At 41.3% G+C, this 23,097-nt stretch overlaps 2 protein-coding genes across 2 annotated transcripts in view; one reads left to right on the forward strand and one right to left on the reverse strand.

Annotated features, from left to right (window-relative positions):
- STK39 (serine threonine kinase 39) overlaps positions 1-13,708 on the reverse strand; it is a 189,802-nt gene extending 176,094 nt beyond the window's left edge. Inside the window, exon 1 of the mRNA XM_009325448.1 lies at positions 13,636-13,708. Coding sequence (XP_009323723.1) covers positions 13,636-13,708 — 73 coding nt within the window. The remainder of the gene's footprint in view (positions 1-13,635) is intronic.
- A 417-nt stretch (positions 13,709-14,125) lies between these two features.
- The window catches only part of CERS6 (ceramide synthase 6), a 95,183-nt gene continuing 86,211 nt past the window's right edge, over positions 14,126-23,097 (forward strand). Inside the window, exons 1-4 of the mRNA XM_009325449.1 lie at positions 14,126-14,161; positions 15,061-15,089; positions 17,737-17,842; positions 20,327-20,457. Coding sequence (XP_009323724.1) covers positions 14,126-14,161; positions 15,061-15,089; positions 17,737-17,842; positions 20,327-20,457 — 302 coding nt within the window. The remainder of the gene's footprint in view (positions 14,162-15,060; positions 15,090-17,736; positions 17,843-20,326; positions 20,458-23,097) is intronic.

The raw sequence follows: 23,097 nt of genomic DNA on the forward strand, positions 1-23,097 counted from the left end.
GGCTGCTAATGGACCCTAGTAGCATTGAGTACATATGTTCTAGGATTAGGATTTGTGAATTGGAAAGACTGTAACGATTTAATTTTTCTGCCTTCCATCTGTAGTTGCATGGATGACCTGCCTGATACATACCAGGCAGAAGTAATTTGAGACCTGCATGACAGGTCTGTTGCATTCTTATTAATCAATTTCTTCAATAACTGCTGAAAGCTAAAGGGGAGGAGAGCCGGGGAGGAATAGCAGCGAGGTTGACTAGCGAAAGATTTGACCTAGTTCTTTCAATCTGCATGGCTCTGCAGACAGATTCAGTTATAAATCTGCCTCTTTAGAAGGGCTTTTACTTATTTATTTTTGTTCCCTGCATGAACAGCTGCATTTGTTTTGAATATTCAAATTTGGTGGGTTAAAATGTAAAATTTTGTCATCATTGTGTAGTGTCATGGAAATGTGCATGTATGGTGAGGAAATAAGGGAAGGCACCTATTTCTGCTGGATTGTGCGGGGGTTTGTGCTTTCTGCCCTGCCCCTCCATCATTCTCCTTTCTGTGTATTTGATAGCTGTGTGACATTACACACTTGGTTTTTCATCCTGCCTGCAGTATTACAAAGTGTGTGAAATACAATCACTCTTCACTTTGTGCAGGAGTTGTTGTGATGCTGCTTTGCACACGAAGCTAAACAAGGCTGAAAGACTTTTTTTTTTTTTTAAAGATTTTGATAACATCTCTAAGCTAATCATTTTGCCTTCTTATTTCTATTTATACCAAGTGGACCTGGCCTTTGCTTGGTTTGCTTGTTTGTTTATTTTTCTTCCCTTACTTAGCAGTGAAGGACCAGGGATTAGTACTGAATACTGTAACAGCATGGGGATTCATGACAGGCTGACAACCAGTGCTTTGACCCTCCAGATGCTGGATAAGCATTACAACAGACATCTGAAGGGGGATATTCAGTCGCTGAGTAGGTATGTTTGTCTTCTGACATTTAATCACAGAGAGGTTTCCTTCTAGAGCCATTCGTTAACTGAAGAGCAGGGGTCTGTCATTGACCGACGAGGGTTTTACCTGTTCTGCGTTCTTTAGTAACTAGTTGTGTTTTTGAACCACTTGCATCTGCTACAGGAAAACCACACCCAACTGAAAACCAGGGAACTGACTTCTGTTTCTGAAGCTGCTCTGAAATGTAGCTGGAACTGCATCAGGAGACTGCATAAACCCATCCTTGCTGGTTACACCCTGGCTTCTTACCCTCCCCTGGCCTGAGGCTCTCTTTTGTTGTGCCGTAGGCAGTGGTGCTGGAGCGCAGCTTCATGCAGCTTTGCAGTTTCTCACTGTTTGCTTGTGATCTCTGCTCCCTTACGGAGCTGGCTGTGGCTCCAATGTTGGTTCTTGCCGGCTGGAAAGCCTCTTGAAGAGGGCAAGAGTTTCCAGCTCTCAGTTGGCAAGGAGTGGGCTGCAGTGATGGGGAATGAGCAAAGCAAAGGTGGTGTTTGGATCATGGGAGGTTCTGTAGGCTTCATGGGAACTCCTCAGAGGTCATCTCTCTCTTTAGCTGTATGTGTCAGTCAACAATATTCACCTGCTTTAGGCCTGGAAAAGGAGTGTTTCTGTGTGCTGCTGTGACCTTGGTGTAACAGCATTCCCCAGCTCTCCTTCTTCCATCCCTCCTTGGTTTTTTGCAAGTGCTTCTCTCTGAAGCTGAAAAGATATCCCTGTAGGTAGAAGCTGATCTTGCAGTGGAGTAAGTTCACCACCGTTTCCTCTTCTAAAGTAAAATTTGTGATTATGCTGTAGTTCTGGGTATTCTGAAGACTTTTGCTTTTCTTTGTGTTCCTGGATGTAGGCGTGGAGGCCATGGCTCTTTGGGAGCTAGGCTGTGTCAGTAACATTTCTCTAGAGGACAGTGACTGACACACGTGTCAAGAAAGTGACTGTCAGCCCAGGAGCTGAAAGGAGGTGCCCGCTCGCAGGAGCTGCTCCAAATATCCTTCTGAGGCATTATATCTGCTGGCCTGACGTTTCCAGTCTGACACTAAGTGAGCTACAGTCTTGGGCTGTGATACTTCCTCATGTATCCTGGATATAGATGTCATGTCTAATTTGTTCTCAAGGGAAGGCAGAGTTTGATCTATAATTCTGTGTAAAGTTGGTAATCATCAAGTGCCCTCAATGCTTGCAAAGCCTTGCCGCAGTTCAAGCACTGTGCAGATACTTAACTGATGTGTGTGCTGAGTGTTTTGAAGTGTATGCAACAGGGAAGTGCGAGGGTCTTAGCAGCACACTGGCCGAGTGCATACGGTGGACTATAAATGCTTGTATTTGCCTGGGCAAACAGGCTGTATGGCTAAGTCTTTAAAATGAGTCCTGCAGTGATTCCTACCTGGGTGTTTCCCCACCCTGTTCCATCTCCTCCTTTCTTCCTCCTCTCGCCAAGCATACAGCACTCCACAGTTCAAGTGCAGCAATATTACACATGGCTAATCTCTAACCCAGCTGGGTGAGAGACTGGCTGTCGCTTCCGTTTGAGTTGGCAGACCAACATACTAGATACCGTACTAAATAGCTTTTGTGCTTTTTCCGCTGAGCTGTCTTCTAATTCTCCATGCGCACCAGAATGCTCAGTTTACTTCAGTACCTGGAGCAATGGGAAAAGCTTTAAAGACCTATGGAAGAGGTGATCCCCCACAAGGCAGCGTGTTTGTGTCTAAGTTCTGCTGGGTGTGTTTTGGTGGTTGGGCTAGGTTAACCTGTGCCTTCAGGAGTATCCATGTCGCTTCTTTGCTCAAGCCGTACCCTCACATTGCCTGGTTATGATTATAACTCCTATGGATTCCCAATTTTGGTTATTAGTTTCTGTTTTATATTCTAATAGAAGGTAATAAACCAATTCAGAGCAGGGTCCAGTTCCTCTGTAATGTGGTGGTGGTCGTGGTATGGAAGCAGCTGCTTTTATTCCAAGCAGCATGCGCTGTGGTGTGTTAAATAAATAAGCAAGACAATTCTAATGATCCCAAGGAGATGAGAAGGCATATAGTACCCCTAAACAGAAATACAAAGAGTAACAAATACTTGCCACTTTAAAAGCTTTAAGTAACTATTATCTTACAAGTATTTTGTGACCTGCTAGGGCAGTTAAGTGCTCTGCCTGGTTTTCTGCACTGGCAATTTGTCTCCTCCTTTTTTTCAAACTCTAATAGAAAAAGAGCCAGCTACCTCTTGTGTTACCATCTCAGCGTCACTTACTTATGGCATCTAATAGCAACCACCGGGGGACAACGTTACAGTGTCAGGCTCCCTCAAATACCCACCTACCCACATTTTTTTTTTTTAAACCCTCTGCTGATAGACGTGGGCAGTTATATACTAATACTAGGAGCGAATCATGTTTCACTCAGGTGTCCTTCGTGAGATCATTTGAAGTTGAATTGTGCAAGTTGCTGACAAAAATCTTGTAATGAGCTAAAAGAAAATAGGATTGTAACAGTTTCTTGTGTGTTTTGATGTACAAAATACACTTGCTTATGGATCTGAGGTGTACATGATTCACAAATATCCCAGATATGAGATTACCTCTTTTCTTTTGTTTGACACATGCTGTAGCATTTTCAATTGCTGTCAAAACTGGTGTGCCAGCATTGCTTTCATGTGGTGAGCTCCTGCAGCTGGCTGGTAGCTGTGCATGCAGCTCACCAATGCGTTGTGCCGCAAGGCTTCCTTCCCTGTCTGCTGTTTCTGGCTGCAGCAGCCCAGGGAGTCGTTTCCAAAGTGGCGTTTGGATGATCCGCTAGCAAATCCTATTATTTGTTAATAGGATTTGTTCTTGCATTGCTTTGTCCAATCACTAATTGTTTATCGCACATTAGGAGTACAATGAGATGCCTGTCAGCTGTGTTATGAGCATTTTGTGTGCAAAACTCATTGTTTGCCTGCGATGGCGGGTTTTGCTTTGGGAAAGCCTCAGTATGGAAGGCAGAAAACAAAGGCGCTGCATTTCAAACACTGCAGCATATCCTGCACTCTGGTAGGCGCTGGTTTTCCCAGCTCCACAGTAGAAAGTGGGGCGCATAGAGGATCAGTAAGCTCATCTGGAGGGGTGCATGCTCTGTGCCTGTGGATGCAGAGCCGTGGCTGCTTTCCAGATTACCTCTCGCCCTTTCTGAAAGAGTACCCCGCTGAGGTGGCAATCAAACAGGAAAGCATTGAGAAAATTCAGAAATAATTTGAAATAGAATAGAAAGATGAAGGTGAAAAATGTACAGGAAAGCTTGGGAGCTAGTGAGAACTAGTTGCTTTTTTTCTTTGTTGAATGTTTTGATCAGTCTGGATGGTATTTAATGATCATACAATGCAGGTAAACACTACTTCTCAAAAGAGGTCCGTCTGAGCTGGTTTTTGAGGTGTGAGCATTCATATAGGTATTTTTACAAATCTTTTGCTGAAACACTTCTTCCGGAAAAACTAATTCATAATAATTCTTTTGAATTATGGTTACCCTAATATGCTTTTTCAATCCCTTTTCTCAGAAGATAATACTTTTTAAGAAATAATGAAGTCAGATTTCCAAAGCAGAATCTGAGTGTGGTCTTGTGATGGCTTAACTTGAGCTTCTAGAGAGCTCACACTCAGATTTGCTTATGTCTCAGTTTAGCGATGCTGTGCTGATGGAGCGAGTTGGATCAGGTCACCGATTCAGCTGAAAACTCGATGCTTTTCTGGGGAGGTGGGCAGGGATAGTCTTCAGTTTCTCAAAGCCCTAATCTTCTGCTTCTGTGGCTGCAGTAAAGGTGGCAGGGTGGGATAAGTGTGGGTGAGGAAGCCTGAGCACTTTGGGTGGCTGCCTCTGCTCAGGGTGCTGTGCCCGGGGCAGGTGGGGATGGCTTGGGGGAGCCTGCCCTGTCCTGGCTTAGTTGGATCCAGCTGGAAACTCCAGCTGTGAATTTTGAACAGTCCTTATCTTCTTAAGTAATCTCAATTTAAGGATAAAATAGGCAAAATAATTTATTGTGTAGTTTGGCTGCATGCTTCCTCAGAAATAGGTTTCCTGAATATCTACATGTATTTGTTATCTTTTTGTATTGGAAGCTAAATAGAAATAAACTGAGGAACTAAATGTTTGTACCAGTTAGGAACAAGGGTTTGTTCTGATTTTGTGCAAAGCGTCTGGAAAGAAGTAAGGCTCTGATTCTTGTTGAGTAAGTCAGACGATGTGCTGAAGTTTGATTGTGTATACACTCACATATGTAACATATACATATATACAAATATATAAATATATATGCCATTACATATGCTTTATATATGTATGTGTGTTTCTATGTGCGTATACATATATACATGCGCTCACACACACACATACAAAAAATATAGTGAATGAATATCATTGTGATCATCTTGTGTGATGAATACCTGCCAGGCAAGATGAAAATTGGTTCATCCTGAAGTTCCCTCAAAAGGTTTGATGATTTTGTGACCTAACTCTTGGAATGAAAGCTTAACCTCCAAGTCAAACTAACCATCCCTATTTCAAGTACGTACAGAAATACAAGCATCCTACTGTGAGGTATTCATGATCTATACCTTCTTCAAAGGGAACAGTGTTTATCAGAAGAAAGATGTAGTGTGAGCTTTCATCTCGGAGCAGGAAAGTTCCCGAAACATGTCCTACCTCCTGATGTAGGGAGAAATAGGATTTGTACCAGAGGTACTGGTTTGTCAGTAAGAGTGAGGCATGTATTTAAGTCCTTTCTGTCATATGCCATGACAGCCCGCCTGCAGTGGAGGAGCCAAACTCCCAAGAGGACAAAGAGGAAGCTTACAAATATTTAAATACTTTGTGGTGTGTGCTCTTCTTTCAAGACCTGAAGTTTGTGCCTTTCCCAGGTAGTGTGATGACAGTGTTCAGGAATAGAGCATGCCTATAAGTCGTGCAGGCAGGCCAGGTCATTTGCTCAAACGCAAATGCACATTTGTAGCAGACAGGCGGAGGTTCGGGCATTGCCAGTCATACAATACCTGTGGTTGTTCAGGGACTGGTTGCAGAACCTGTGGAGGAAGGCAGCAGGGAGGCGTCCTTGAGCCAGACAAGCACTGAAACATTTTGAGGACTTAATTTTTTTTTTTTCAATGTTCCATTGAATATAAAGCATCTTCTGTCTTATCTGCTTTCAAAAAGTGCATGCTAACCTGATGTAACTTAATGAGTTCCTGTTCTAGGTAAGCAATATAATTTCTCAACATTTCAGACACCTTTTAATATTTTCCAGGAAGGCATTGCTGAACTGTCCAGTTCTGTTCTGTGACTTGCTACAGTCTTTTGTAATAATATCAGATGGACTGATTGTTGTTAGAGGGATCACTAGGGATTTTTAACTACATCCTTTGTTATTTTGCCTCCTGGTAGTAAATAGATCAGAGTAAGGAAAATAAATTAGAATGTAAGAGGACATTGATGAGATGAGCTATCACTTAGCTCAGGCTTGGCTCAGGCCAAGAACTACCATGGAAGAACCTGGAGGAGTAGCACTGGCTTTCTAGTGGGCAGAGTTATGCTATTTATCACAATGATTGCTGAGGCTTTTACTTCTTTAGACAGTTGCTCTGAGCCACTTAGCAACTTCTGGGTCGTGTCCAAGTGGCAGCTAACTGCAGCTTCTTTTTGCATCTTGGAAGCTGCCTTGGTGGATGGAGGAGAGCTGCATTAAGAGTGTGTGTATGTGGCAAGAGGCTGGTGGATGGTATGACTTGGCAATGGCTTTAATGTAGGCACAGGTATTGCTCACAATTTTTATTTTTTTTTTCCTTGCTCACATATTGAAAATGTGACCAAAGTAAAAGACCAAGTAGTGCTGCAGAGCCTGGTGGGTTAGAACAGAGTCATTGTATTAGGGTGACCTTCTGCAATTTAAAAATCAAATTGTTGATCTTCCCTTTCTGTATATGCTTTCTTCCTGCCCTTTTCTGTGTCCAGCATTTAATCTCATTTGGGCCATGTGTCTTTTCGTATGTAGATGTTTTATGGCAGGCTCTTCTCTTTGTTTGTCCCAGACTTGCTGAAATAGTGGTATGTATCAGCTCTGTATTTTAGGAGGTGGCAGAGGGGAGTAGGAAACAAATCTATAGGGTCAGGAGTGGCACAGAAAGGATGCATTGGGGTTGACTGTTCATTTTTACCCAGTGCAAGAAGTAAAGGACCAGAAATGAAACTGGTGGGTGACAAGTTCAAAACGAAGGGAGATGGTTGTCTTCACACAGTCTGAATTTACACTGGGGAGCTCTGCCACAGGGTGTCAAAAGTTTGCTTGGGCTCAGCGAGCTACTAGTGCAGTTTGGGGAGGGAGGGACAGCTCTTTGGGGACTGCTGCGTGCAAAGATGCCTTTTTTTTGGCCTAGAAAGTCCCTAAGCCACAGCTTTTTAAAAGTTGGGAGAATATTTTTATCTCCACTGACCTTTAGTAGTGGGCTAGGAGTTTGGAGACTTGATTTTTACCGCTGACCCTGACTCATGTATCCTGATTTTACTGTGTGTAAAAAGGGTGAGAGTGATACCGTCAGCACTGTACCATCCATACCTTCTACAGCCTCGATGATGCCAGTGGAGGGCAGCTGAGAGGAAGCACTGTGTGTGAGAGGTGGGGGAACTGGAGCGCATCTCCCCTTCCATTCTCTTCTCCCTCTGCCTCATCCACACTTGGAAAGTTACAGAGTGACTAAACTCTTTATTTTTAGACATTACAAAGAAAGAAAGCATTAGACAGCTGGCTGCAAAAATACTTATTTGTGACCTTTCTCTACATTTGTGCAGTTCTTGTTGCTATTCTGGAGAAAGCATGCAGTTCCTCCCCACTTCAGCTCTTTGGTCTCACAGAGTTTTAGGAGAAACTGAAATACTTACAGCTTTATGCATGCATATATTTAAAAAAAAAAAAAAATTAAAAAAATGCTTCTGTGCTCGGAAAACATGGCTACTTCTGTTTGTAAGCTGTTGGCCTACGTTTGTGACCTATTTTCCTAGTGACTTATTAACTGGACAAGCAACCGGAGCGCTGCTGGTAGAGGCTGTGCTGACGTCTTCCCATATTGGTGGCTGAACACTCTCTGCTCCAGTCACTCCTGTTATGAACTAACCTACAGCTTGAGATAGACTCCTCCCTAACCTTTCCACTCATAAGAGAAAGGATTAAATAGGTTTGCCAGATCAGTGAGGTGAAAGGGTTTGGCAGTGTGCCTGAACAGGGGCTGGAATCAGGGCCACAATCAGCGGGGGCTGGCCTGCAGCTTGTGATGGGAGCTAGCAGACATGCAAAGGTAGCTCAAGCCAAACAGATGTTACCGGTCGTGTTTTTTGTGATTGAAGCAAAATCTCAGGAAAAAGGGGGTATTTTTGACTTTGCACGATGAGATGTGACATTTAGACATGTATGTTCAGTCAAAAAAAAAAAAAAAAAAAAGGAGGGAAAATAAAAATGAGAAAAACAAATCCAGCCGCAAAAAAGAAGCGGTTTTACAATAATTGAATGGTATGGGTCAGTCATGTCAGTCGTGTTCTTTAAGAGTAACTCTGTCGGACAAAACATTTCATAATACTGCTGTTGAGTGATGAGGCGAATTTGTTTTATTTACTTAAAATGGTGTGCGTTAGCACTGCACTAATTGGTAAGCCTGCAAGCTGAAATGCAGCTACTGAATCCTTTTTTTTATCACAGCTAGCTTTCAGAGACTGTTGAGTAAAGTGAAACTTTCTATTATGTGAAAGTACTCTTGGACGAAAGCCCTTGAGTCCCTTATTGCCCCCAAACAGACTACTGTGACCAAATTTTCTTCTCTAAAACTGGTCTGTATAAAATCATTTTTCACTTCCATAGCATCCAAAGTATGAAAAACACTTGATGCTGAATGCTGTTTTGCTAGGACAACATGCTGAATTTATAGGGCACTTTGCTTCCCAGCTGAAAAATTACTAAAACCTTTTTGAAGGTGAAGCATTGCTCTTGCAAGCAGAGATGGAGCAGTTTTATACAGCTAATATGTGTACATGTCAGTACGCCTGTTGCATCAAGTGTTACAGGTGTAGTGCTATTCTTTAGCCTGCCTTTTATATCCGTCTTTGATAAAGGAAAGAATATTTTCTGTCAAAAGGCAGAAAAATGCATGGGAAAAATGCAAGTGCTGTAGCGCTACAGGGGCTGTGGTGGTACTTGAGTACTAGCGACTGGTATTCCAGAGGGGTATCTGGCCGATGGAGCAAGCCTGATAGAGCCGACGTGTAGTGATGCATCAGCTTCTGCCACCACTGGCTTCTAGGACTCTGCCCACGCTAGACCCTAGCAAATACCTGCACTTAGTAAAGTATTGGATTGCACTTCCTTCTTTTAGATGAGCAGTTTCTCATTCCACACCATTAGTTCCACCAGCCCTCAGCGGCACTGCAGGCTGCTGCCAGCCACGCTCCCTGAGGTCCAAGTACTGTAATAGATGCATTTTCTACTGCCAGGTTTGACGTGTACTTTGATTTTTTTGTTATGAGGGATGAGCAATCCCCTTTATTCGGAAGGATTTCAGATAACTTCCCAGCTCTGTGTTTAAGTAGCAGCAGGACATTGGTGATCAATGTGTGGGTTGGTTGGGTTTTTTTGGGTTGGTTTGGTTTGGGTTTTTTAAAACCTTTTAATGAAACTTAGAATACTTTGTGGAAATGCCAAGGTCAAAAACATGTTTGCTTGTTGGAAAGGTTTCTCTGGTCAAAACATTAACAAGAAGCCTTCAAAACCTTGGGGGGAAAAAAAAGCCACCCCAAAGTACTGATTTTCCAGCAATCTTTTTCCCCCATCTAGTGAGTATAAATGCTGTCTAATAATCTGAGCCAAAGAAAGACAAAACCTCACTAATTCAGTAAGCTGAATTCTCTCGCAAGCTGCTTTAGCTTTTATTTTTTAGAAACACACGTGGGCTCCACAGTATAGTGCTTAGTTTGTATAACGATGGGAGGTATGGGATAATGATGCTGGTGTGGATATAACGCCTAATGCATCTCTAGGAAGAAGAGAAGGAAGAGCATCGGACCTCTCAGATGAAAGGCAGATGCATGTGTGTGCTTTTCTGAAGTCATTTCAGGAGGGTTGAGAATAGGTCCCCTCTGAAAGGGTTGGCTCTGAGCAGTCCTGCGCACTGCCCTCTGAGGCAGCACTCGTGATGCTTAGCAGCAGAAGACTCTTTCTGATGTATCAAGTTGTGTGCTGGGCTTCTTGCTTGGACAGGCAGGTTCTTACCTTTGAAAGGTTTCATTGCGGGAGTTGTGACCCATTTCCCAGCACAGCCAACAAATTTTAGTGAAGTTAACTTTTCTGTATAGCTACTGGATGAGGTTAACTGAGTTAAGACTGTGCTTCAGACATTGTATCTTGGTGGGCCTCCTGTAGCAGAAGGCTATGGGAACGTAAAGCCAAAGTCAGTGCTGGGATAGGTATACTGAAGTGACTAGCCTACTTATCTACTGAATTTGTCCTAGGACTGTTAAGATTTTTCTGCCTTTTTTTATTAGTAATACAAGTAACTTCTGAATTAAGTAGGTCAGCTATACAAAAATAACAAAACAAATTCAGCAATTGTTTTTGTGTCGTGGCAGTGAATCTGTTGAGCGTCTGCTCAGAAACAAACTGCTTCTGCTTTCACTCATCCTTGCAGTTAGAGCAAATTTAGATTGTTTCTGTTTAAAACCAGCAAGCAATGTCCAACAGGTTAGACAATTGTAATCATAAGTCCCTGGAACATTCTGTGTTTAGAGAGCATAAAGTAGATGAGCTGGGAAAATTTGTTCTGCACCAGTCTTTCAAAAAGGGAGCCAGACTTCAAGACAGATCTGAGCACCTCTTTAGCACAGAGAGGAATTTTTGCTGGTTATAACTGCCTTCCCTGATATTTGTAAATATACTGATAGGAAACTCTGAAATTTGATGGACATACTTAATTTGCAGGAATAGCTTGCTTGGGTTTTTTGTTATGGAGCTCACAGTTGGCTGGTGTTAGCAACATGAGCAGTCTTTTATGCAAGCACCACGTGAACTATGCCTGTGTCCAAGTGAGAGTTTTTTTACCAGGTTCACAGAGATGCTATATGTATGTAATCAGAGTATACCACTTAGCTCAAACTAGAGTTCGTTATACTTGGAGATGACTCAGAGATGCTCTGCATTCTCCGTAGTTTTCTCAGATTTCTCCATGTAGATGCATCCTCAGCACAGGAAAGGGAGATGCAAACTCATGGTGCACTGGCAAGCTATTAACTCAAATGTCTTTGTGGACGTGAAAGGCTAAAGCAAAAATGCATATTCTCAGTGTTCATGGGGACTTTGTAGCCAGGGTTCTGCCTGATGGCTTCATGAAATTTTTAATCTGTTAGCGCAGATCATGTAGGAGCTGTCTTCAGGTTGATGCTTTGTGCCAGGCTGAGGTACCTTCCCAGAAAACGGATTGTTGGTCAGGGGATGGATGGGCTTCTTAAGTTTTGGGCTGTAATAAAAGGCCATTAGTCCTGTCTGTTGGTCCATAATATGACCTACTTTTGATAAAAATGAAAGACAAAAGGCAATGGTTCAAGCTGTGATCAACAAACACTTTTTAAAAAGTGTGAAAAGTGCACTAGCTTAGCTTTTCTTTCTTGCACTGATGAAAATTTGCGAGTGGGTTTCCATTTTGAAGTTGGCCACAAAATAAAGTTAAGTGAAGGAAGAAGCCTTCTGTGCTTGAAGTACGTCAAGGAAAAAAGGTTTTCTAATTTGTGGGAAGAAGATTTTACAGAGCCTGTTAGCCATTAAAATGTGTTACATTTAGATAGAAAAAGTCATTGCTTTAACAAGACTCAGGAGGAACAAGAAGGTTGATGCAAAACTAAGAAATGACAGTAATAGGTCAGAAACTGAAACGAATTCAGTCTTTGCTTGCAATCCTCAGGAGAGGTTTCGAGGTCAAGGAGCAGACAGGTCACTTGTTTCAGTGCACGTAGTTCGAAAGTTTTAAATCAAAAATTTATCAGATTTCAGAAACCTTCTTGACATACAACATTTAAAACATACTGCATGTGAATGGCAGGACAGCTTATTAAATCTGATAGGGGAAGTCGATTAAAAAAAAAAATTCTAAGTTTATTTTGTTGGCAGTTATTCCTGGGTTTGGGGCCTAGTAAGACTTCTTGCAGCTTTGTCCCTCATGATGGTGACTTATTTTAGGTATGCCAGTTTTAAATGCAGGAGTGTAAAACACCCCTTTTCATCTACGTCAAAGAACCTCATCTTGATTTAGGTTCTCTTGAATGGATAATCTTGTCCTTATCCTTTTGTGAAAATAATTGGACATGAGTTCAATAGCTTTTATTGCATTTTATATTAGGACAGCGTAGTAAAATCAAGGATCAGATAGTAAGTTGTTACCCTCCCGCAGTAGGGGGAGGGGGGGAATCTGTAGCAGACTTTTTTGTTCATTCAGTCTATTGCTTCCCCGTTCCTGGGCCCCTTTCTTATCAGCTCATGGGGTTTGTGTTTGGGAGAGGGGAGAGAGTTGTGGGGTCTTGGGTTGGGGTGTTGTGGGTTCCCCCACCCCCCTTCTTTTGCTTATTTATCTCAGTAAAAATGGAGGAAGGAGGTTTATGGTTTTCAATTTCTGGATTCTTGCTGTCTTGTTCTAGAGAGAATTTTGGTGACATGAAGTGAGTTTCTAAATAGAGCAGAAACATTTGACAAATAAGCATTGCAAAGTAGTACAATTTTATCACTTCAAAGGGCTTGGGAAGGAATCCAAGCCTGCTTTGAACTGGTTAACGTATATCGCTTGCCAGCTAACATTGTCAATTATTTTAAGACTGATATTTCTTAAATTGAAAATTTGGGACAAGCCATTGAATATTTTTTTTAATATCTCTCCATACATTAAAAAAAATGGCATATTTTATTACATGAATCAAATATTCATTAGCCCTGTCAGCTTAATGTGTTGTGTCTTTTGGGGTTTTTTTGGCCTTGTTTGGGAAGCCTTAATTCTTGCAGACCTTTTAGTCTGTTTAAAAAACCTGTAATCCCTATTTACCTATTGTGGTCTCTGTGGTGGTTTGAGCATCTTCAAAGCTGCTGAGAAGCTGTCAAACATGGATTTGCTAAAGGGCAGCCACTGTGGTCAGCTCAGAAATGGCAGATGACCTGCTGGTATGGAAACACTACATTCATGTGCTGTAGGAGGGCCCTACAGGCATATTTCCAGTGCCCCAGATGACTAAAGAGTTGCTCTATATTAGTTTCTGACCGGATTCAGGGCAAAGATTACATGTCGCGAGTAGGGCTGTTTGATTTGTAGTAAAATCCAGAGAATGACAAAAAAAAAGGATCCTTTACTTTTCTTCTCCTCCTTCATGTGATACTTGGAAAAAAAAATTATTTCATGCAGACTTTGCTAGTGCTAATGAACATCAGCCTCCAAGGATTATGAGAGTCAACGCTAACATTTCTAGTTAATTCTGGGATTAAAATGTTGTAATTTGTCAAGATGAAAAGCAGCAAACTAAAAGGGTTACATGGTGATTAATTAGTAAGGCTCAAATAGCTAGTAAAGGAGAACAGAGAGAGCTCTCAGTCAGTGGGGACATTTTCCTTACTCTTAGCGGTTAGTTTATCAGTGATGCTGCAGTTACGTTTCCAGTTGATGTGCCCAGGATGGTTTGTGCTCATTGCGGATCTGACCTATTCGTATTTCTAAACAGAAACTTTTCCAGGGTGCGGAGTGCCCAGGAAGTGGAACCAGCATATTTTTAAGCTGTAATTTTATGAACGTGAGGAATTAGACATCTAGTGTGGAGCGGTGGGAATGGCTTCTGAAGAGTCTGCAGGTTTGGGGTTTTGTTTTCCCTGGGGTTGATGGCTGGGTGGGATCCGCGTCTCCCTCTGCGCACCGCTGTGCCTGCTGCGATCACTGCAAAGAGCAAGTGGTGCCCCACTGGTGTTTACCTTCCTCCACCAGGGCAAAGTTAATTTTTCGTTGGTGGTTTTGGTTTTTTTAACTTCTCCTTTTTCTACTTACTCTTCTGTTGTAATAGCGGCTGACTTTGTCTAGCTGGCATTTGTTAAAGGGCAAGTGGGAAACCCAAAATGGTACTTGTTCCTGATCAAATTTACATACTTCGGGTAAAATGGTGCTTCTTTTTATGCTCTAGGGGAGGTGGGGGATCATTTTGCAATGACTCCTTTGTAGAGAAAAACTGATCTCTGATTTTTGGGGTGGAGTATGAGGCCTTGCTGTCACTGTTGTAAATAATCGATTTGAGAAAAACAGACAGGATTCAAAATGCAAATCAGTGCCTGCCTTCAGGTGGTACAGGACAATCAGAAATGCTTGTTGTCTTCAGCCACATGGTGTGGTGTTTATGGGCCTGCAAAGGCTGAGTGCTTCCCACTCGGATGCTGTGCAGTAACCCACATTATCAGAACTGGCTGGCTGTGGGCTTTTGGGTCAGTTTTGTTTTTAATGTGGCTTTAGATTGTGAATGAGGAAGCTGCCTATAAAAAGGTACTTGAATTCTGAGTTTAATTCCCTTGTTTATGTTGGTCTTTCATTTCTAGATCCAGAATAGATGGGGCTGTATTCGGCAAAAAATGCTTGTCTCTTAATTTCTCTGTAATTGAATGCCAGCTTTCAATTCAGCTGTACTGGAATCCATTGAAAAAGAGATATTAGTGTGGCATTTGTTCAGATTTACATGTTTTAAAGAGAAAAGCTGTCAGTATACTCAATTCTGCTCTCCTTACTCTTTCACAATAGTTCTTCCCTCTTAATTGTGGTGCCTTATGCAATAAATAGTCCCATGGGTTTCAGTAAGAGTGCTTGGGGAATTGAATACCACAGCGTTAGCAGAAATGGAAAAAATGAATAGTGCTTTTAAATTATTATGGAAAACTATCAGTGAGAATTATGTTAATGATGCTTTTTATGTCAGCTGGTGTGACATTTGGGATCCAATTGATTAAGTTCTACTTTAAAATTCTATTTTAACCTTGAAAAACAATTTTTATACTGCAAAGTATAGCTTGAATTTGTTAAATTTTTGTATGAAAAGTAAAAAATAGCTCTTAAATTTTACCAGTTGCACCAAAGGCAATCACATGGACATGGCTCATGCACACTTGAATTGGTGGTCAGACCTGCTCAGTATTGCAGGCATATAAAATATTTCTGTTAAAATTGCTTTATTTCCCTTGAGTGTCCTACTAGGAATTAACAATCCCTTGAGGGGGATTTTTTTAAAGCTTTTTTTCAAAAGTGGAGAAAGACCACAAGAGCGTATCAGGAGAGACACCTCTGTGGGTTTTTTAAACTTTCCTTATCCCTTCTTCCAAGACATAGCTGGCTAAGATCATCCTGTGTTTTGCAGCTGTGTACCCTGTACACGTCCTAACTGCACTTTGCTGTCCTTGTGGACGAGCCCTGGTTTGGGTCACGCGCCCGTTCCTCCAGTGCATGTGAAAAACATAAGCAGCAAAGGAAGAAAAATTTATATTGCTGTTTAGAAAATACCAGATTGAAGAAGAAAATGTGTTTCGTTTTAGGTAATGGGTATAACATCAATATTACAATTCTCTTCTCTTTTTAAAATCTAGACAAACACTGTATCTGTGCTTTCTTCTGGATTTATCTAGGGTGTTCATTAGCAAGACATGTCATTTTAAGAATGGCATTTAAGCAAACCTGGCTGGTTTGCTTAGATTAAAATGAAGATCAGCTCAGCATGAAGCTTGTTGGAATTGCTCCTTGTGGAATTTTTCTAGCTGGGACTTTTTAATCTGCTTTTGACTTTACCAAATTATTTTTTTTTTTCTTTTAAATTAGCATGTTTAGGGAACTGCCTTTCTATTGGAGTTATATCATGGCTATCTTATTCCTTCACTCAGCAGAAGGAGAAAAGCAAAACAGAAGTTGAAAGATGTATGTGTGTAAAACAAACAAACAAACAAAAGCCCCCAAACAAAAAACCACACACTCTAAACAAACAAACAACAACAAAAAAACCCCCACCAAATCAAGCCTTACTTCAGAGGAGACTGACTTTGCAAGTCCGTGTTGAACTAGAGAATACAATTATCGATTCTTCTTTTGTCACCTTATACTTTAACTAATATACAAGTTTCCAATGTAGCTAGATTACAGTGTATTTACATATAATATGTACAGAGCTTATGCTTCTGTTTCAGGAGCAGAAAACTGGACTGCTTTCTGCTTGAGCTCAGCAGTGAAACTGGTATTGTCAAAGCTCTTAACCCTAAAGCAGGGAATTTACACCTGATGCAGTGACACTTATTTGGTTAATGCTTGGGAGCTAGCAGTATGGTTGCAATCTGCAACCAATACAGATTGTGACCAAGCTTTTACAGAGTGTAATAAGTTGTTGTGGTGTTTTTTTTTTCTCTTATAACATACAAGGATCAGAGTGAGTTCACTGATACACTGCATGTGTCTTTGGATATATGACTTTCCACCCCCCTTGCAAATAGTCACAAAAATTATTTCAGGCTATAGGATTGGCTTTCATATGGGAATGGTATCAATGTATCAAGAATTTTTCCTTGGAAAAACAAGGAGAACAAGGTGGTCTGGCATCACCTGTCTTTCTTACAAAATGCTATTGCTGTAACCATTGTAGCATTGCTTAGGACTTAATTTTCTTTAATCAGCTGTGTTGTCTTAAACATGGCAGAAACAGTAGTTGTAGCTCAAAACAGTGCTTAAAATGGGGCTTGCATGTGGATAAGAATTCCATGATTTTTTAAGAGCTTGTAGTCATTCAGCTGGATAAACGTGGAACTACTTCTTACCTACTGAGTGTTGTTTTGGTCCCTGCTGACAAATGAAGTCTTAGGAAACAGAAATCTTTTAAATGAAATCAAGAGTTACATAGTTCAAAGATGGTGAAGTTCATACTGTTCATATATGAATGTGATTCCTATACAGACTTTGTACCTTTCATGGGGATTCCAGGGTTAGACTCATAGTTACAAATAATTTAGTTTTTAATTAGTGGAATGGTCGTCTTTGAGTGTATGTAATGTAAGTTATATAATTCATCTCTAAAATGTATCAGAGACACCCAGTTTATAAACTGGATGAACTTATGGATTGGTGTTTGGATCTGCGACAGCTTCGTATTTTAGCAGAAGAGTTTGGAGGAAGAGCAAAGTCTTTGAGGCATGGCTCAACACTGTTTAAACTTTATGGTTTAGAAAATTGTATTGACTGGGTAGCTTCAATGCTTGCTGCCTTTAAGGACTTTGTTTGAATTTCCACTGTGCAAAAGGAGTCCTGAGGCAGTAGCTACTCTGGAAACTGATTTATGAAAAAGGCTCTGTTTAGACGAGAATATTACGTGCTCCTCATCTCTGCAAGCTGCCCTGCTCTTTTCATTAGTTGGTGCTTCTCTAGGAGGAATTCCTCTCATGCTTTTGTTCTATCCTTTTTTTTCACAACATGAAAGAAAATCCTCTGTTTCATGTGCTCCACAGAGTTCCTTTCATCCTTCAAAGTGATGTTACAGGCGACTACATTGCAAAATAAGTATGAGCTTACTTTTGAGCTGTAAGGCTAAGTATTGTTTTTGCTGCCAGGGTTATAATGTTTGTGCATTTACCACGTCATTGATTGATAACAGTAGTGAAGTAAATAACTGAAGGATTTCACTTGTTTTCTTTTTTCACTCTTCTGTTTCTCACAGGTTCATTGCTAAACCATGTGCCTTAGGCCTTAAAGTCCAAGCCAACGGACCACAGAAAGCTCAACCTAATGCTATCCTGGAAAAAGTTTTCACAGCTATTACAAAGGTAGAGTATTTAACTAAAATATTTACCTTTATAAAGTGGGATATGGCACTATCAACTGTGTCTGGAAAAAACAAAGCCAACTGCTAAATGGAGTGCTGCATTTTTACAGATAAAATCAGAGCATGCAAATGTCAAGGTTGTCATTGGCATGCCAGCTTGAGCAGTTGTGCATTCCTTCCTGACGTCTCCTGTAGGCTTTTAATCAAAAGAAGTTGTTACAGAAACACTTTGTACATGCCATATGGCCACCTACTTTTTTTTGCTTCTTATCTTTTAGAAATTTCCACAAAATTGTTGGGCTTTTTTTGAAAAAAGAGCGAATTGTGAGCCTGTAAGATTGGCCTTACTGTGTTTTCCATGAAACTTCAAAGCTGCTCCTCCTAGGGGAACTGCCTGAGCACAGGGCGCTGGTGACTTGCTGGTGTCCCAGCTGTTTATGTTGTGATGAATGTCCTTTAAAACTTGGGGTGGGCGGGAGAAGCTAGAAAAGTGGGTGAAACTGACCGAATAATGTTTTAGAGCTTGCAGATTTTTTTTGTACAATACAAGTTTTCCCCCACCACTTATGTCTCTGTGTCTACAGCTCTCGCTGTATGACATCTCAACTAAACCTTGACGTCATCCTGTCCATGCTTTTGAAGCATCCTGAGCTTTCTCGTAACAGTGAGCAGCGATCAGGTGTCCTTTAGCGTCTCCTGAAGACCTCAGTGGTCAGCCACTTCGTAATGGAAAGGCTTGTGAAGGCCTGAAGGATGAAGCCACTGTGCTGCAGGAAGTTGCCCGTCCCACCTCGGCTCCAGGCTGCAGCCGGGCACGCCACAGCAAAGGCATCAGCCTATACTTCAGAGAGTATTAGAGTCATGGAGGGCAAAATTGGGTTCAGTGTCAGGGGCAGTGAAATATGCCATGGATCTGTCTTGCTTCTGTGTCCTACCCTATCCTGAGATTACCATGGCACTTGGTGTGGTTTTTGTCCTGTTTTCAGAGAGGGAATTGCACATAACTTGTTTCTAAAAGCTACAGCACATGTGCTCTCACCCAGACTCAGCTGGAGGAAGAATGTTTTTGGTTTTTTTAATTTTTATTTTTCCTTGCAGAAACTGCTAGTCCAACACAGGGCCTGAGTGTGTTAAGTGATTTAACTAGGGCCTGTGGGTCATGGTAGGAGCTGGCACACATAGCTCCCAGCACCCAGTGCACAGAGACAAGTGGGAAGAGCTCCAAAGGAAAGTATCTACTTTCCTACAAGAGTTTGGTAGGGTGTCTGGTAGCTGCTCTCAAAGAAACTGTTCAATTTAGCACCCGCCTCTTTTGAGTCATGTGCAGCAGCAGTTCTCTCTAGTCAAGCTCCCAGGAGCTGCATCAATCATTTGATTTTTCTAAAGTTACAGAGAATGGCTTTTCTTAATCTTCCATTGAAAAACTAGTGGCTACTTTGGTTGACTAAAAGACTTTTTTTTTTTGAGATGGGTAGCAAATACTTCACCCTTCTCTTGTCTCATCCTTTCCCTTCCCTTTCCTTCCTGTCTTTTCCTGGAGGCTGATAGATGAAACTTCAGCCTGACGAAAGCTTTGCTGTTTTACCTCTTGCAACATTTAAAGAAGTCTTTATCATGGCAGCTCTTGTATCTCATTCAATGTATGTAACTGGCTTGCAGAAATAAAGCTAAAGCTTCAGAAAACAGATTGTCCAAAAGCTTTTTCTGTTTCTTTAAAAAAGAATGTTATCAGGAGAAATACATAAATAGTCCTCATGCAGTACTGTATGTGTAGAATTGCTGCGTGATTGGAAATGTGGCCTGTACTGCTCTTCTATCCGTATAGTAGTCAAATTAAGGACAGATTCATTTTCTTTTGCCTTACCTCTGCACTGGTTTGCAGCTGCTCTAATGGAATGAGAGTTCCACATTTGTTGCTTTGGAGAATAATTGTGTGTAGCTAATTTTACAGAAAAAAATTCTCTCTCCTTGTCATCAAGGTGATTTTCTTTTGAAGTTGTCACTTTGTTTAATGACCTCATTTTTTAACATTAACATGCACAAACATGGGATATATCTTCTTTCCATGTCAGTCAAACAAAGATCCTGATGCAGGAGGATGGAACAGGCATAGCGTGTGGCAGGCAGGGTAGTGTTTGTAAGCCCCGCTGCTCGAGAAATGCATGGCATTTTATCCCTACTTGTCATCGCTTTCCAAGTTTCAAGCAAATTTTCACCCCATTGTTCTCTTTAAGTTTCTTATTAGTAATAACCTGTATGCAGTATTACAGCATATGTCCTTCTAGATTAGTAATAGTCACTGTAAACGTATTTTGATGTGGATCTGCCAGCAGAGATTTCTGTGAAAGTAATTTTATTTCTATGTATCCATGTGTCTGACAGGCAGCCTCTAAGACATCGAGAGGTGATTACAGTGGTTCTAAATTTGAAGTGGAGTTACTGCAGTTGGACAAAGGAAAAATTTTTATCCTTCTCTGTTCTGTAGCATCCAGATGAGAAGAGGCTGGAGGGCCTCTCCAAGCAGCTGGACTGGGATGTACGCAGCATTCAACGTTGGTTTCGACAAAGACGCAACCAGGAAAAGCCCAGCACTCTTACGAAGTTCTGTGAGAGCATGTAAGGATGCGTGTTCTTTTCTTGAGTCTTGTTGAGCCTGTGTCCTCATCAGTTTTCCCCTTTGTTCTTCACGGGTATTTTTGTAGATGGGTAGAAAATGATACAAATTGGTAGAATATAACTTCTTGAATGAGAAAACAATCTCCGTTCTCCTGAAGGAGTCAGATTGTACTTTTTGTGTACTTGCAATGGCGAAAAGCTTTCAGAAATCAGGTGGTTGTGATTCTATACTGTCATGGTGCCAGCCTGATCCTTTGGGACAAATTGCCTGGTGTTAGGCTGGGAAGCTGTCTTTACAGCACAACCTTTAGCTATACAACCTGACAGAGATCTGAGATGGAGGAGTAAAGATAAAAGCCAATTGGAGGAGTAAAGATAAAAGCCAATTGGGTTTTTAAACCCCTTCTTTGTTTTTTCTCATCCCAGGCTTGTCCCCTTTACTAGCCCATTTCCTTGGACGCACTGAACTCTGAGGAGCTGAAGGCTCCTACGCTTTCTTTAGGAAGTTATCTTTCACCTGCCAGGGTTTACTTCTAAGGAATCTTTTCCAGCACCCAGCTGCTCTTCAAACTGGGTATCTACATAAAGTTCGTTTTTCTAATTAGACTCCATTGTTTTTAGTATCTGAGTTACATTTCCATGCCAGCTGGATTTAACATACTAATATGTAATCTGCATTGAAAGAGCATGGAAAATTAAATCTACTTAAAATATTTACATGTTTCTCTTAAAGGAGGACTGGTAGACATTGAATTCATAACAAAACACAAAGAACAACACTAGTTTTATTTGAAAGACTCATTAATTCCAAGACTCAGCCCTCACACTGCTGGATGTTGTTCCTTTGATGTGGAAGGTCATGCGTTTAAGGCAAATTTTACATCTCCAAATCAAGAGACTTGGCAACTATTGCTGAGGCCATAAACAAGTATTAGCTTTATTACACCCTTTTGGTCAAGTAGTTGTGTTATTGCTGGCTTAAAACTCTAGTTAGACTTTTTGTTAGCTGGGAAAAAAGTGTTAGGTAGAAATGTCAGCAGAAACAGAGGAAGCCTATTTAAGTTAGAAAGCAAATCTTAGTTAATCTTGTTTCCAAGTTGGTTTTTTTTTTAATTCCTAACAATTCTTAAATGATTTCTTTAAGAAATCGCAAGTAAAGAAATCTCAAAAACACTGCGGACCTGCCAGAGGGAGGGGGTGGGGGTGGGGGTGTGTATATATATAAAAAAACCCAACCTGTGGAGTATACTGTTGTATCATTCAGGCACATTTCCTAAATATATTTCATACTTTTTCCTTTTGTAGGTTTCCTAAGTATTTTCCTTAAACTTTATTTTCCTGTGGAGACATACAGGAAGGTTCATAATATGGTCCTGAATAAACAATGTATTAAGGCATTTTTTTCTAAAGCCAAACCATAGATCAAATGTTATTTGAGTAGCAACTGATACTTAGTTTCAACTAAGGACTGAATAGGAGAGCAATTAGAAGAGTTACTGTTAAGCATATTGTCTCTCTAGCTCAGAGAATTAGATTCCTTTTTTTTATTTTAGAAGAAGATAGATAAGTTGTCTGAAGATGATTGCCCTTTAATAAACAGAGGAACTTAACTATCAGCATGCTTAAGTCCTTTTGTTGGTACAGCTAAAATCCACCCTACTTAATATTTAATAAAGCCAGGCAGGGTGAGATTATGGATAAACCTAGTCATCCTGTTGCCAGCAGCTGGTGGTCTTAGAGTTACTAATTTTTGAGATCAGTGAAGAACAACCTGTTTTCTACAAGGGTTGTAGCTGTTAATGTATACACTTGTGTGCTTAACTTGTACGAGAGACTGTGGAATCTTGGAAAAAAATTAAAACTGTATTACTGTTAGAGCTAGCATATTTGAGCAGTATATTTTTCTGCTTCTGTAACTCAGGTCAAAGACTTCACTCTCTTGCATTACTGCCAGCACATCTGGGCTGACCTAGAGGTAGAAAAAACTTAAATGTACCATGAAATACGGGCACAGATAGGAAAGTTATAGGTGCTGAACTTGCTCCTTCGTGGCATACATTATGGAAAAAGCATGCAGATAGAGTCATAGAGACATTTAGGTTGGAGAATACCTTTAAGAACATCAAGTCCAACCGTTAACCTAGCACTGCCAAGTCCACCACTAAACCATGTCCCTGAGCACCACATCTACACGTCTTTTAAATACCTCCAGGGATGGTGACTCCACCACTTCGCTGGGCAGCCTGTTCCAATGCTTGACAACCCTTTCAGTGAAGAAATTTTTCCTCATGTCCAATCTAAACCTCCCCTGGCACAACTTGAGGCCATTTCCTCTCGTCCTGTCCCTAGTTACTTGGGAGAAGAGACCGACCCCCACCTCGCTACAGCCTCCTTTCAGGTAGTTGTAGAGAGCAATGAGGTCTCCCCTCAGCCTCCTTTTCTCCAGGCTAAACAACCCCAGTTCCCTCAGCCGCTCCTCATAAGACTTGTGCTCTAGATCCTTCACCAGCTTCGTTGCCCTTCTCTGGACACACGCTCCAGCACCTCAATGTCCTTCTTGTAGTGAGGGGCCCAAAACTGAACACAGTATTCGAGGTGCGGCCTCACCAGGGCCGAGTACAGGGGCACGATCACTTCCCT

Source organism: Pygoscelis adeliae, unplaced genomic scaffold (genome assembly GCF_000699105.1).
Source record: "Pygoscelis adeliae isolate BGI_AS28 unplaced genomic scaffold, ASM69910v1 Scaffold106, whole genome shotgun sequence".
Classification (NCBI taxonomy): Eukaryota; Metazoa; Chordata; class Aves; order Sphenisciformes; family Spheniscidae; genus Pygoscelis; species Pygoscelis adeliae.